Source organism: Achroia grisella, unplaced genomic scaffold, assembly GCF_030625045.1.
Source record: "Achroia grisella isolate CSIRO2021 unplaced genomic scaffold, CSIRO_AGI_Agris_v1 utg1245, whole genome shotgun sequence".
NCBI classification, from domain to species: Eukaryota; Metazoa; Arthropoda; class Insecta; order Lepidoptera; family Pyralidae; genus Achroia; species Achroia grisella.
The window spans coordinates 2,071,661-2,085,676 of record NW_026712606.1 but is presented as its reverse complement, the minus strand read 5'-3'; the positions used below and the strand labels follow the sequence as shown (position 1 = coordinate 2,085,676).

General features: G+C 31.9%; 1 protein-coding gene across 1 annotated transcript; it reads right to left on the bottom strand.

Moving 5' to 3' along the window:
- Positions 1 to 252: 252 nt before the first annotated feature.
- On the bottom strand, positions 253 to 2,079 carry LOC131854792 (achaete-scute complex protein T8-like). The gene has a single exon (XM_059205953.1). The coding sequence runs from the start codon at positions 1,962 to 1,964 to the stop codon at positions 738 to 740; it is 1,227 nt and encodes a 408-aa protein (XP_059061936.1). The 5' UTR covers positions 1,965 to 2,079; the 3' UTR covers positions 253 to 737.
- Between the last annotated feature and the right edge of the window lie 11,937 nt (positions 2,080 to 14,016).

Genomic DNA, 14,016 nt, shown 5'->3' with positions numbered 1-14,016 from the left:
AGCTCGGCGGCTAACTTTCGACAACAAAGCGTTTTAACTAGGTCATTCACTGTCAAATAATTTGACTGCATTAACATAAGATCCTTTGTCTCAATGGGGATGGAATTAAGGAGATTTTAATGCGTTACCCCTAATCGTTATTAGCCTTTTAATTCACGTTTAATATGTGTTAGATAAATCTTATCTTTTTCGGTATAACAGGTATACAATTGGAACATATTAAATTGAGATCATTACTAAATTAATATTTTATTGTCATAAAATCATTATTATTTAACATCACAATATCGTTATTATCTAAGGCACTACATTCACTAATTACATTAATTTATTTAGCTCATAGGTGCCCTTTTAAGAAAATTATTTACATTCTATATATTAAACATATTTTTATGGCATTCATCTATGAATTAATACATAACAAGTACAATATGTAGTTAAAATAAGCATTTTTGTTTACAATTAAGTGGTTATATTAAAGTATATAGAGAGAAATGTTTATAAAAAGCTACAATAATCAACTGACATTTTGCATCTAGTTGAAACCTCATGAACATGACATAAAAACGTTATAAACGCACAGGGTTTATTATTCTACCAACCGTTACTGAACACCTTGCACCCGCGCCAACACTCCACTTTGGCACTTACAGCTGTATGTATCCATTATTTACTACAATTACAATAAATAACATTACATTTATCTAATTATTAATTCTAGTTTATCACAATTTGCGTTAATTACAGTTCTTAAATTTGGTTAGCGGACGGGCTTTTGTTTTTTCTTGCCACCATTTCAGCGTTTCTTCGAATTGTTCCCTATCTTCTGGAGTCACTTGAATATCTGGAAGTTCCTTTTTTAATTCTACATCATTGTATTGTTGATTCTCGTCAATATATTCCCGCTGTTCTTCTTTAAATTTATACTGATTATGAGATAGAATTAAATCCGGATTAATAATGTCTAGTGACAACGCAGATTCATCACTAAAGCTGTGTTGCATTTGTTGATGGATTGATTCTGTATATTTTGCTTCAAACTCACTATCAGTCACTGGCATGTCAACTTCACTTAAGTAATTTTGCTCAGGAATCACTGTGAACTGCTCTGCAGAATGTGGAAAGGGAAACTGTCCTTCCAAAAGATGGGAGTTTATATCTTCTTGGCTAAGCATGTCAGATGATGGAGTCAAAGGGTGTCCCGCTCCTTCTTCTTCATCATACAAATGTGGAGTAGAAACTAACTGAAAATTTTCGGGTGCTGGTAACTCTACGTATTGATGTTGAGGTATTTGTTGTAATGTTCCATCTAAATCATCCTCGTCTATGTCATCGTCTTCGAGGGCCGGAGAGTTTAATGAAAAATAATTTCTTTCTTGGCTATTATCTCTTGGCGAAGAAGATGCTGGGGATGGGAATGAGTCCATAGATGGACGATTTCCATTTTCTTTGTCTGCATGACCGATATTTAATAAACTTTCTAGATTTCGAATGTATTCAACAGCCATTCGCAATGTTTCCACTTTGCTAAGCTTTTTATTAGGTCCTCTATTCGAATTAGCATTTTCAAATGCAGCAGCTACTTCATCTGGTATGTGTCGACGTAAAGCAGCAAACCCATCATTTACTTGGCGTACTCTGTTCCGTTCCCGGGCATTTCTTCTTGCTACAGCCAGAGGTGTAGGTGTTCTAGTGGTTTCTTCAATAATATTTTCCCGAAGTCTTGGTTTTTTTGCAAGACTATTAGCCGAAGTCAGGTCAGTAGCATGAACTAAAGAAGTAACAGATATTGCTGCGGGTGGAGACTGAATTTTAGGTTTTTTTCTCACAATAATAATTTCACGTCTAACTTTCTGGTTGGCGTCATTGTTTGTTATATTCACTGAATTATTCACGGATTCCTGTAGCACCTGCGGCTTCCCGAGTGCTGAGTTACGGAAGACGACTACGCCGATGGAGCTCATTTCGAAAGAATGAGTTGCAATTATCACATGTTATAACTGTTTGTATAAAATTAGTTATGGATTCTTTAGATAATGGGATCACGTAGATAAAAGTAACTGTTCCTGGACTAGGAAGTTCTAAAGTTTAGGTGGCGTCCGGGCGCCGGCCGCGACAGGAATGGCGCGTGCCGTGCGGACGCACCTGGGGTGGTACGCGGGGGGATAAACAGGGGTACTTTACATTTACTAGTTGCACACATGCTCTCTCGAAGGGGCGGAATCGGGAATCGTTACTGTTCATTTACTACTCACGTAATATTTCAACTACTGAATTTATTTATTAGTGAGATTTTGTTTTAATATAAAAAATTACTAAGTGCGATGAATATGTTATATCGCTTTCCATAATATTCTAAATATATAATATATATTGCTATTGCTTAAATTAAATATATAATTTTGATTATAAAAATACTTAATTATTTTATTGCCTCTTTATCTTTCTATTATCTAAGAACCTGTACGATCTAGTATAATGACAAAATTGATAAACGGTATAACATACTATATGCGATATCATATTTTGATTTGAATTGTTTGGTTTAGTATAATAATTAAATTTAAACCAAAATTTTCAAGTACGGTACCTATAATAAGTAAATATATATATATAAACAGTAGTAATAAGTACCAAAATTGAACATAAAGTATAATTGTCTATAAATTAATAAACCATATCCAAGTAACACATTAATATATAAAGTTGAATTCAATATTTTTGAATCAGAACGAGGCCCGGTTGTATAAATTGTATTGAGGACAATAATTTTCACGGGGTGGCGCACCCAACCATCGAAATGTATTTGTGTTTGTTACACGCACACATCTGTAAAATCAAAATGCCTGCACATATACATATATGTACAAATGCACACATGTGCAATAATGAGGCTAAAACCGTTCGCGTGCTTGAATGAAATTTTTAAAAGTGCGCAGACGCAGGGGTTGGTTCAAACCTGTTAAATCTTAAACATTACGTTTTACTGGTCGGTATTAAAATATATTATAAATGTAATAATTTTTATAGTCCTAATAATACTGTTATCTATCTGTCTATATAATGTTAAAGTCTTTGTCTGGAGTTTATTGCCTGTTAGTGTTGCAGTTTGTTATTGTATTTATACATATATCTATCTGTAGGAATGTAATTTGTAGAAAGCAATCTAAGAAATATTTACTCGTAATCAGCATTGTGGTATTAATTATGTTTGTAGTTTTATCTTGTATTCGAACATATAACATACATAGGTAATCCGTGGATTTTTAAATGTGTTCGAAACTATAGCAACAATTTAGAGCAGCGCCAAGAGGCACAAAATTAATGGCAATATATATATATTATTTATAATATGGGTAATATTTGTTATATTCTATTTTATTTTTTTTGTTTAATTAGCTTGCAAGTCTATTACCATATAATAAAAAAATATAGTAAGCCGCATTAATTTTCAAAAATAGAATAACAACTATCCTGTTTTTTAAAATGTTAAAGGTAATATTAATATTTTATTGCACTGTATAAGTAGTTTAAAGGTTTATTTTCTTCTAACAAAGTTCTTAATACGTGATTCATATTAATGTAGTTTAATATTAATTTATAGTGCAATCCATTTATTATAAATAATAATTTATATGTTTATGTTTATAATGCTAGATAATAGAAAGCTTATATTCTGTACAGGCTTAGCGGTAGGTGCATCTATGTGTGCGTGCGCCCACGCTATCTCGACAGCTGTTCGCCCTTTAGCTTTTGTCCTCCGGCACGTGCCGACCTACGACTGTTGTACTATCTGACATAACTGGCCAATTAAACTGACTTTTGTTATATAGATTTCTATACTATTTCCAATCTTTTATTTTATTTTGGACACCATTTATCAATTAGTTACGCTCTGATATGTTTTCAGATATGAAAAATCGTTTTCAACCGTTGTTAAGTTTTGGTTCACAATTAAAGTAACTTTAATAATGTATAAGTAATTTATTAATATGAATGTACTTAATAGTTTTCAATGTTATAAATAATCATCAAAATTGGCTAAGACGTGTCTGTGTGAGAACATAAATAAATTCAAAATTTATTAAGTAACATAAAATAGAAATATTTTTCATTTTACGTTTTTACCTATTTCTATTTCTATGTTAGTTGTCTTAACAGTTTAAAATGTATATTTCGTCGTCAGTTCATTTCATCTTCAGAAACAATTTGATTACTGTATTATGTTGTAGATATGTGTAAGTACTTGTGAATTTAATAAGTACAGCAATTGTAATTTTATACATTGCCTTATATATATTTAGTGCCAAGATTCAAAAGCATTTTACAAAACATAATTAGTTTAGACGACTACACTTATTCAACCGATTCACCATTTTCATTCTTTAGAGATTTATATATTCAATTGGATTTGACGCCTATTGGAAAACGAATAGCAAAAATATTACCATTGGATTTTCTGATCTCGATGTTTCAAGGCGTTTGCGCTTGCTTATATATCTGTAAGAATAAAATCTTTCCCATTGATTCCAAATCGAAATACTATGCTATCGTAAGATAAGTAAATTAAATGCAATGTTCCTAATACTCAAAAGTGCATCCTGTAATTCAAGATGTCAGATTTTTTCCCTGCAATCCGCTCGGTAAAGCGATGCTCACCATCTTGCGAACATATGGGACCCGTATATCGGAATCGCGGGACAGACTATAATAATTTTCTATAGCTATATTTAGCCTGACCACATGTGATTGGTAAGGGAAAGGTGGAACTAACGTGAGCTGAGGGTTTGAAGAACACCATAAGTGAGGTTGGTTGTGTACCTAAACATTGTCAAAACAGTTTAACCCTTTCTCACACAGTTATAATAATAATTCAGCACAATTCACACAGCGGCATCTAGTCCCAAGCTAAGCAGAGTTTCTGTTATAGGTTCTAGTGAACTGATATAAATAGTCACATACAGTTTTTTTAGTAAATACATACTTAAAATACATAAAAAAACTCAGAGAAACAATCATACTTATGAATACAAATGATTGCGAGGGATGGATCGTGCGACTATTGGAAGTACGACGGTGTGATAGACCATCGAGGCATTTTAGTCAATATTTAATAAGTAACAGCGTCATTTACAATAAAATGTAGCTCATAGGAGATAATATACAATATATTTCTTATTTAGAGATCACTCGATAGCGGATAAAAGTATTAATGTAGGTTTATTTTTTCTTAAAATTTGTGGAATTGTATATAATGGCGCGATAGTCTCCTTAAGGAATGTGGCGAGAGAAGATAAGTAATATTATAAGGGATGAAATAATAATACACACAATTATTACTTAAGAAATATATCATTAATTTTTATCAAATCGAGAAAAGAATCTGATATTTTAATTTACAAAAATCATCCCGGAAGGTAATTTCTTTGACACACAAATAAAGAGATAATTCTCTGAAAGTTAAGCATGTAATAACTTACATTGCACAGTTTTAGTTTACTTTCTTTTATAAATAGAAAAATTAAATTTCATACCTACATCTTATTTTTCTCTTCACATTAAATTCATATTTATGTTATTGCGTCTAATTTTGTATAATTCAAATATTATTACATAATGTTTGCTAAATCGTCCTCTTTTACAGGATATGTTTAGTTAATTTTAGAAAAAAGAATATAATAAGATGAATATTTATAAAATAAATAAAGTTCTGTGAGTGACGAGATGGACAGATCTACGCGGGTAGTGAGACATATTTATACTATTCCGTGTTCCTAGCTGTAACATAATGGAACACGGTATGTAGGATCATCACTTTTACCAGTGGCAATCCGTGAGGAAGTAGCCATTATTATTGCTAAAAGTTGCATATAGATGGCGTGATTGGTATCGATGGAATTCTTCATAGTTTTGCAAACGTTTTAAAAAACAAAACTGTGTTTACAAAAATGTTTAATCAATTTTTAAAAAGTTATATATACATGTTAAAATGAAATAATGCGTTTAGAAAAGTAATTTTCATATATTTACTCATTTTGTTATTTTCCAGTACTTAATTAATTTAATCAGTGCTAATACGGGGCTCAATGTTTTCAAAATGCTTTCATAGATGGCATTGTTGTCATTTGTATCGGCCTAATTAAATGTCTTTTTTATATTTTCCAATAATAAGCACTTAATATATCATTATTGTAAATTAAACATATAAAAATTTTTTAAGTAAATTAAAAATAGCCGAACAAGCAAGTAATACTATTTCCAATAATATATGAAGTGTTGTCATATTAAAAATAAATACATGTATTATCGATTTTTTAGAATAATCGATAACAGGATTTTATTACAGCGCATTAATCGATGATGCTTTTAATGAGTCGTTGTGAACAGTAAATTTTCATTATTTTGTATTATAGGAGTGTTCCGTTTCAAAGAACGGAATATAGTAGTACATTATTAGTGTCGTTGGTTATTTACATTTGTACTAAAAATCGATTACATAATAATTTAAAATATCGAGTACGAATCGTAGTTGTCTTTGAATACTGGCAAGATTAAAATAGTATTTAAAAAAGAGAAATCGACCCTAACTCGAATACCATAAAGTTGATTTTCCTTTCTCATTAATATCATAGCAGTTTGTTTTTAACTTGCGTATGACTCTGTGGTATGATGTTTAACGTGTATTGTTATTGTAAATGTATGCAACATTACAAAAATTATATTTTAATGTAGGTACATACATTTCTTTCATACATTTAAAAAATGAACTTTTTATGTAGGTACATACATTTCTTTCATACATCTCATACATTTCAAAAATTATATTTTAATGTAGGTACTTACATTTCATACATGTCAAAAATTATCTTTTAATGTAGGTACATACATTTCTTTCATACATCAAAGATATTATTATTGTAGATATTGAAAGTTATGTATACAAGTAATTCTGAATATTATCAAGTTCAAAATAAGCACACATTACTGGCTTAGATAATAGAGTAATATTACTTGTAATAAAAACATTTGTGACACCCATATGTATACATATTACATAGTAAGTACTTACGCCCGTGCCGTGAGACTCATCTAAGCGTACAGCGCATGCGCGTCGTGCGGTAACCGCACCGACGAACCAATAGGAGCGCGCCTCTCGCGCATCCAGAAAGTTCGCGACTAATGGACGGTATAGTAGTAAAGCAATGAGTGTTCCAGTGACATCATTATAATATTTTCTCGTTAAGTTTTATTGTAATATACATAATTTCGTACTAAGTAACGTGTTCCCCCGTTACACCTTTCTAACGTGTAACGGGCGTGAAAGCGAGACAAACAGACAGAGTTACTTTAGCATTTATAATATTTGTAAGAATATAGCTATTAAAAATAGGGGTTGGTGAAAGACGGGCCAAAATTTAGGCGTGTATGTAACATTATAAATAAATAAAAAATTGTCCATAATACAAAAAAAAAAAAAATTCAGGGTAGGCCACCCCTATGACTTAGGGGTATAAAAAATAGATAACAACCCTACCTCAGACCTAGCAAGTATACATATAAAATTTCTGCAATAGGAGGGAGAAAAATGGGAACAAACACTGTGATACGAAGTTTATATATAAGATATAGCGGAATTCTCATTAGGGAAAAGAGGGGTACATCGTAGAATACATGAGGTATATACCAGTAAATTCATTGTAGCTAAAACCACTCTCTGACACATAACGATTGAAATAAAAAATCATATAGCCCGATGTTGATACGTACGAGTATAAACGTATCAAAATCGGGCTATACGTATAGCGCAGACGCGTTACAACATATCTTCGTCGAGAGAAAAAAATAGGCATGGAATGTAGAATAAACTATAACATAATATATACATTGGCACATAAGCCATATCTGCAGGGTATCGGCTAACGATATTATACCTACACATTTACATTGAATCTTGAATCGTCCCTAATGAGGTACACGATACAGTTACCTACATATCTTGTATATACCTATCTTTGCAAAACAGATGTCATGTAGACTGAATTGACTGCCATCTATTTTCGTGCTTTGTTACTAAGCACCCACTAGTAATCCGAACTGCTTCAGATCTAGAGACATCTAGCGGCTACGGCGGCGAAATAAAATAGCCCGAAGAATAGCCCGAGTTAGGAAGGAACCATTTTCTTGTATGGGATGGTGTATCTGTATGTAATATTATGTTATCTGTGCTTTTACTCTACGCATAAAGCATTACATTTATAAAATTAAGAATCTAATTTGCATCAAAGAGTAAGAAAAAAATACATTGATATCTATTTTTGAAGGTAGTAAGGTATAAACTTTGTTCAGAGTAATTCAGTTATGTTTACAAATAGAAGCCCTACGATTAGTCACCGTCTAGACGGAACCAAAGGGAACAAAGCATAACCTGTGCATTCAATCAACAGCTGGGTTATGAATAGAATCGACCGACTTACCGTCAAAGGTAACCTATTGAGATAGGTTAGGCCTGTACAAAGTACCTTGAAATAGCTAGCCATTCAAGGTAGCCCTGAGCCAGACGCATTATTTCTTATTAGAAATATAATAAAAGAGAACCTTCAACTTGAAAATGAAATAAGGTAAGGTCGGTCGTATGGAGGACAGAGGGTTAATTTAGACCTAGGTAAAGGAAAAAGGAATTCTACGAATATTAACAAGTGGAATAGATTTCAATGAAATATAGATGGATCTTATTATTGTATCAAATTAGGTGTTTTTTTTTTGCGGCATTCCATTCCAGTACTTATTTCATTTATATTGTGTTGTTTAATTCGCTACAAATAGCATTGTTGACGTTCGGCGTAGCTTAATATTGGCGGTTTGATCGCCGAACAGTCAATATTAGGCTTCCAAGCTATATACGAACTCAATTCAATGCCTGATGATGCCTCGTTCAGAGGCGAAACACGTGTCGTGATATAAGTTATGACTTTTTAGAGATTAGAGAATGTCGTAATGGTAGTCAAGATTTCGCACTGAATATTTGTGATCTCACAAATACTAATTGTAGCGGAATCGAAAATAATAATGATAATACATTAAGTGTAGATTATAATATTGGATTAATATCTTACGCATATATGGATATTAAGTATTGGGAACGTGCTTTTTTATAAACATTTATATACGACTTTAAAGATTCTAAATAACTGGAAATTTCTAAATGGAATACTCTGAACAATGAACTATAGATTTGATCCAATGTAATGATACGTGGCCTCTAGATCAACAAGTCTATATGGAACAGTACGTATAGACGCAGCTTCTTAGCGAGTACAGTTAAATTTCGTATTGTGTTTGATTTTAGTACACTTTATTTATACATTATGACAGGGAATTTCAACTTGCTTCGTGTAATATTTAGTATAAAAATGTATCTAAATAATTGTTTGCATTGTTATATCTGTATATTATAATATATTTTCATCTCTGTACACATAATACCTATACCATATGCACTCGATTTTACTTGCATTATTGTAAGCTTTATAAAAGTTTCTTTACCTATTTAAGACCTGTGGTCCAGACACAATATGCCTTTCATACTCATTGTTTCTCTCCAGTCAGACACACCTCACCCTTGCTTTTGGGACCTCCGAACTGCATTCGTTTTCAATGAACTCCTTACCAACTTCTTACTCGTTTACAAATTTATTTATACCACTCTCATAATGCTAACCATTCAATTGTAAACTTTATTGCATTCATTTATGTTGTTCCTACAGGGAAGAATGCTACTCGATAATTTGGTAAAGCAGTAAGAGCAAGTCCTTTAAGGCCAAGTTCCGTTTATTTATTTCGCCTCTCGTTTTCTATAGCAAAACCGTTACATGTCTTTATTATAATAATTTAAAGCGTTATGATAACCTGATTTATTTAATACGAATGCAATTGAAATAAGTTTACTTTAGGTTCTGTGCTACATGATCTATAGTACTAACACAGTACCTATGTCATCTTGCTCATGCGAGAGTATAAACTCAACAGACTTTTCTGTAGAACTTCAAGCATAGTTTTCTTAACGTATAATGAAGTTTTTAAGAGTGAGACTCTATTTCTGTAAAAAATAACAGCTGTAAATTTTGAGAAGATCGTGTATAAAGTAATACTATATAATATACCCTCTGATTACGAATCTGCTAAAATATATTACTAGTGACAACTTTATGTCGCTATCATAAAATTAATTAGCTATTAAAATTTTGAGGTTATCCAATGGTAATAGTCGTTCGTCAGGAAAAAATCTTAATGAAGCTTCAAAACCTCCTAAACGTAGGTGAGTTACATTAATCAAAGCTTGATTGTAGTATTATTATTCCTTGAAAACGTAACCGACCAAAAAATATCAGAGTCGGCAGATGTTTGAGCCCGCGCCGCCTTACTCACACAACTTTAGTGCATCTGCCCTTTTCTCGCGTATAAACTTTATTTGAGAGTAAGACAGACAGCAATACCCCAATAGGGGTTGCGCCGAGGGTTTTGCCACGTGACCTCTTCCCTATTACGCGCCCACACACACAAACGTATATTGGGAACCCTCGATCATTTTATTGATCACGGGAAAAAATCTCTGCCATTAAATGCCATTGTGAGAGTAGTCTGTTTATATTAATGTAATTTCTAATTCGATCATTGCATTAATATCTTGTTTCTAAGAAATTATGCATTGCTCTCAAAATTACTCCTGTTAATGTTAAATAGAAGGATCGAAAGTATTTTCATTATATTTTTACAAGTGTTTGAATATCATGGATTTTTAATGTCGGGCAAATTTGAATTCAGGACAACCTATACAACTAGATGGCGACTTGACATTCTAGAGTTTCTCACACTATTTCAACTAAATAATTAGAAATCGTGATCTCTCGATAATTATGATATTTTAAACAAAAAACAATGTACATATGCTATAATCGAACATAAGAGCCCAAAAGTCTGTAGTATGTAATGTTGATATTATATATTGTTCAAAAACAATAATTTTAGCCCAAATCTTTACGATTCCGACTCGAGTGTATGATAAAACAAAAACATTACGACTTATTTGGTTCGGTTCAGCATTATCCATTTTGATACATCACACTCGCCTGAGTGTGATGTATCAAAATCTTACAAAGAACAGTATTGTAATAAAATAGAGACCGCAATCTATGCCGAATTTTTATTCATATATTTATTAATATATCTACTTATTTAATTTTTATGAAGACGACGCAGTTCACTTAACTAATCACATTTCTTACAGAGTTCTCTTTCAACATTGTAACATTGAATAAAGCGTTTGCTGCTCCCGTTTACACCATAATAATAAAACTAGCAATACCAAAGAATGTTTCTCCCCTGGGGAGTTTTGCTTTAATGGATCTTGCAATGTGTACCTACATGTAACATGCGACACTAAGCAAATTTAATGGGTACTGGCTCACAGTATTGCCTTCAGGCCGAACTGCCAACGCTGTTTGGACGGCGTTATTATGGTTCTATAATATACATAACGTAAATGACATTTTCCACTCTAATCGTACCAATTCTTTTTTTCGCTCTCGTTAAAAGAAATTCTCAACTATAAATAGATTATTACATTTACCTGGTACTCTGTAGGAGATAGCTGTTGGCGACAAGACCGTTTTTTGTATTTTTATTGCACGTCTAAGAACCTACTATTATTATTTACAAATGAATTTATATACCAATTTTGGTATATAAATCTATTAAGACAAGGTATTGGGTGTAGATTGTATATATTTTTTCACACATTAGAGTCTCTTATCTACTAATAGCTAGGTACAAAAGAAATCGTACCAATTCACTCCCAAAATAAAAGTGGAAGTATGTAGGTACTCCGATAAATACATATATGTATATGTATATGTTCCTTTCACTTATGAGGTCTACATTAACTAAACTAAAATCATTTATATGTATGACTTTGTCGTCATACTTATCAAGCATTATATTATCCTTATGTGTATACTAATATTATAAAGAAAATTACTCTCTCAATATCTCCATGTCATATTATTTATAATGTATGAGCATGTATATATTTTTTTATTTAAGGAAATGTAAGTTTTGTTCAAGTATATTAGTAGTATTTATACGTATTAATTTTTTCCTTGCATTGTTCAATAATATAGTCAAATGTCATTAAATTGCACCAATTTTTACTCTCTGTTCAGCAAGACGGTTTTGTTTTTGCAAAGGAATAAATAAATAGGTAAAAGTTTGTGAGTTGGATGGTCGGGTTTCCGGCACTTCATATTTGAAAATTATTGTAGGAGCTGTAATGAAAAATGCAATAACGGGAAAAATGTGAAGCAAACAAACTTGTGCTGATCCTAAAATACGGTATATTAATATCACAAAATATCTTGACACATTTATTTCAGAATCTTCTAGAACAAATAAACTTGTACTGATTAGTTACAAAGATAATTGCGTTTATACAAGCAAACTTACCGACGGACATTGCCTTTTAAGCGATGTAGTGATTATCACATCAAGGTTGTTATTTTACATTGTAACAAGTTAAGCTATGAAGATTATGATCTCGCAGTGTAAATGAGAACAATGAGATAAGCATTGAACAGGATACCTGATCCTGTGGGAACGAAAGTCATGTTAACTATGCGACTTATGTTCTTATAGTCATTGTAGAATGTGTAAATTAGCTTATTATCTATGTCCAAGTATTTACATTCAATTTTACATTACATAACAGTAAGGAAGATACGAGTGCAGTTGTATATTGTAGAGGTATTTATAAGTGGTTTAGTAAGGTAGATGTCTACGTGATTAGAGTTACTATGTGCTGGAATAACTGGTACCTCTTAAGTACCAATTAAATCATACAGAGTTACAGCTAGACCACGATCACTAACACCAACATTCACGAATACTAACATTGTACACCGTGTTTATATAAAATAATATACTCTATTATATATAAATAAATATAAAACTGCGTATTTCGGCATATATCATATACTTTCCACAGTTTGTAATTTATTAGATATATGTATACGACGGCTATTTTGGTCTATTAATTCTAATTTGGTTTAATATACCGCCTTACTTACGAAGGTCGCGGGTTCGATGCATCGCACAGTGCATATATTTGCATTCAAGAGTATGATTGTTTGTATTGGGCTCCGTATTTCCTATGTATTTAAGTATTTATATTAGTCGTCTAGTACCCATAACTCTTGGAATGACATAGACATAGCATGAATGCTTACGTAATTATCTTAAATGCATGATGCTCTGGCGTTAGTTTTTGTTTCCTATTCGAGTTGCACAATTGAAAAAGTAAATAAATTTGATATTATTGTTATTATGTATAACATACCTTCACTACTTATATTCACTATATTATTACTATTATTTAATAGATATTCACTTCAACTTCTGTACAAATAAATATTTATGTGAATTTATGTTAACGGTATAATTATTTACTTCACATAAGAATAACAAGCCTATCAACTCATTATTTTGTTATCAACTCAGATAAAGCATTTTGGAAATATATATTATTATGGTAACCTCATAAGCTTTCACCTGCATATTAAGGAAGCAGTTTAGCAAACGAGAGTTGAAACAAAAAAGTACTCTACAGTTAAGTGGTTATAAGATATCGCTTCCGTAAACCTTTAGGATGCCGAAATGAACACTCATAAACGGTCTATGAAGAGCCCGGCAAAATAATATCATCATCTCATTGGCTTCCGACAATTTTGAGAGCACAAGAAATACAAACTACTGGACTCCAGTATCAAGTTACCCTACTTAAACTGTCATCAAGCATTGCCACCCGTACGCTCCTTTTTGTTTTTTACCATCCTTTTTACAAAACTTAATAAGTTTCCTGTTAGAAAAACAAACATACTCGTTTATTGACTAGGAAATATATTTTGAAATATCTAGTTGTGGATGAATGATGGATGTTGAATGACTCTCGACCTGTGATGGAATGCT

What these genes read in the sequence shown, in the direction of transcription:
- LOC131854792 (XM_059205953.1), bottom strand. Translation starts at nt 1,964, where the DNA reads ATGAGCTCCATCGGCGTAGTCGTCTTCCGTAACTCAGCACTCGGGAAG.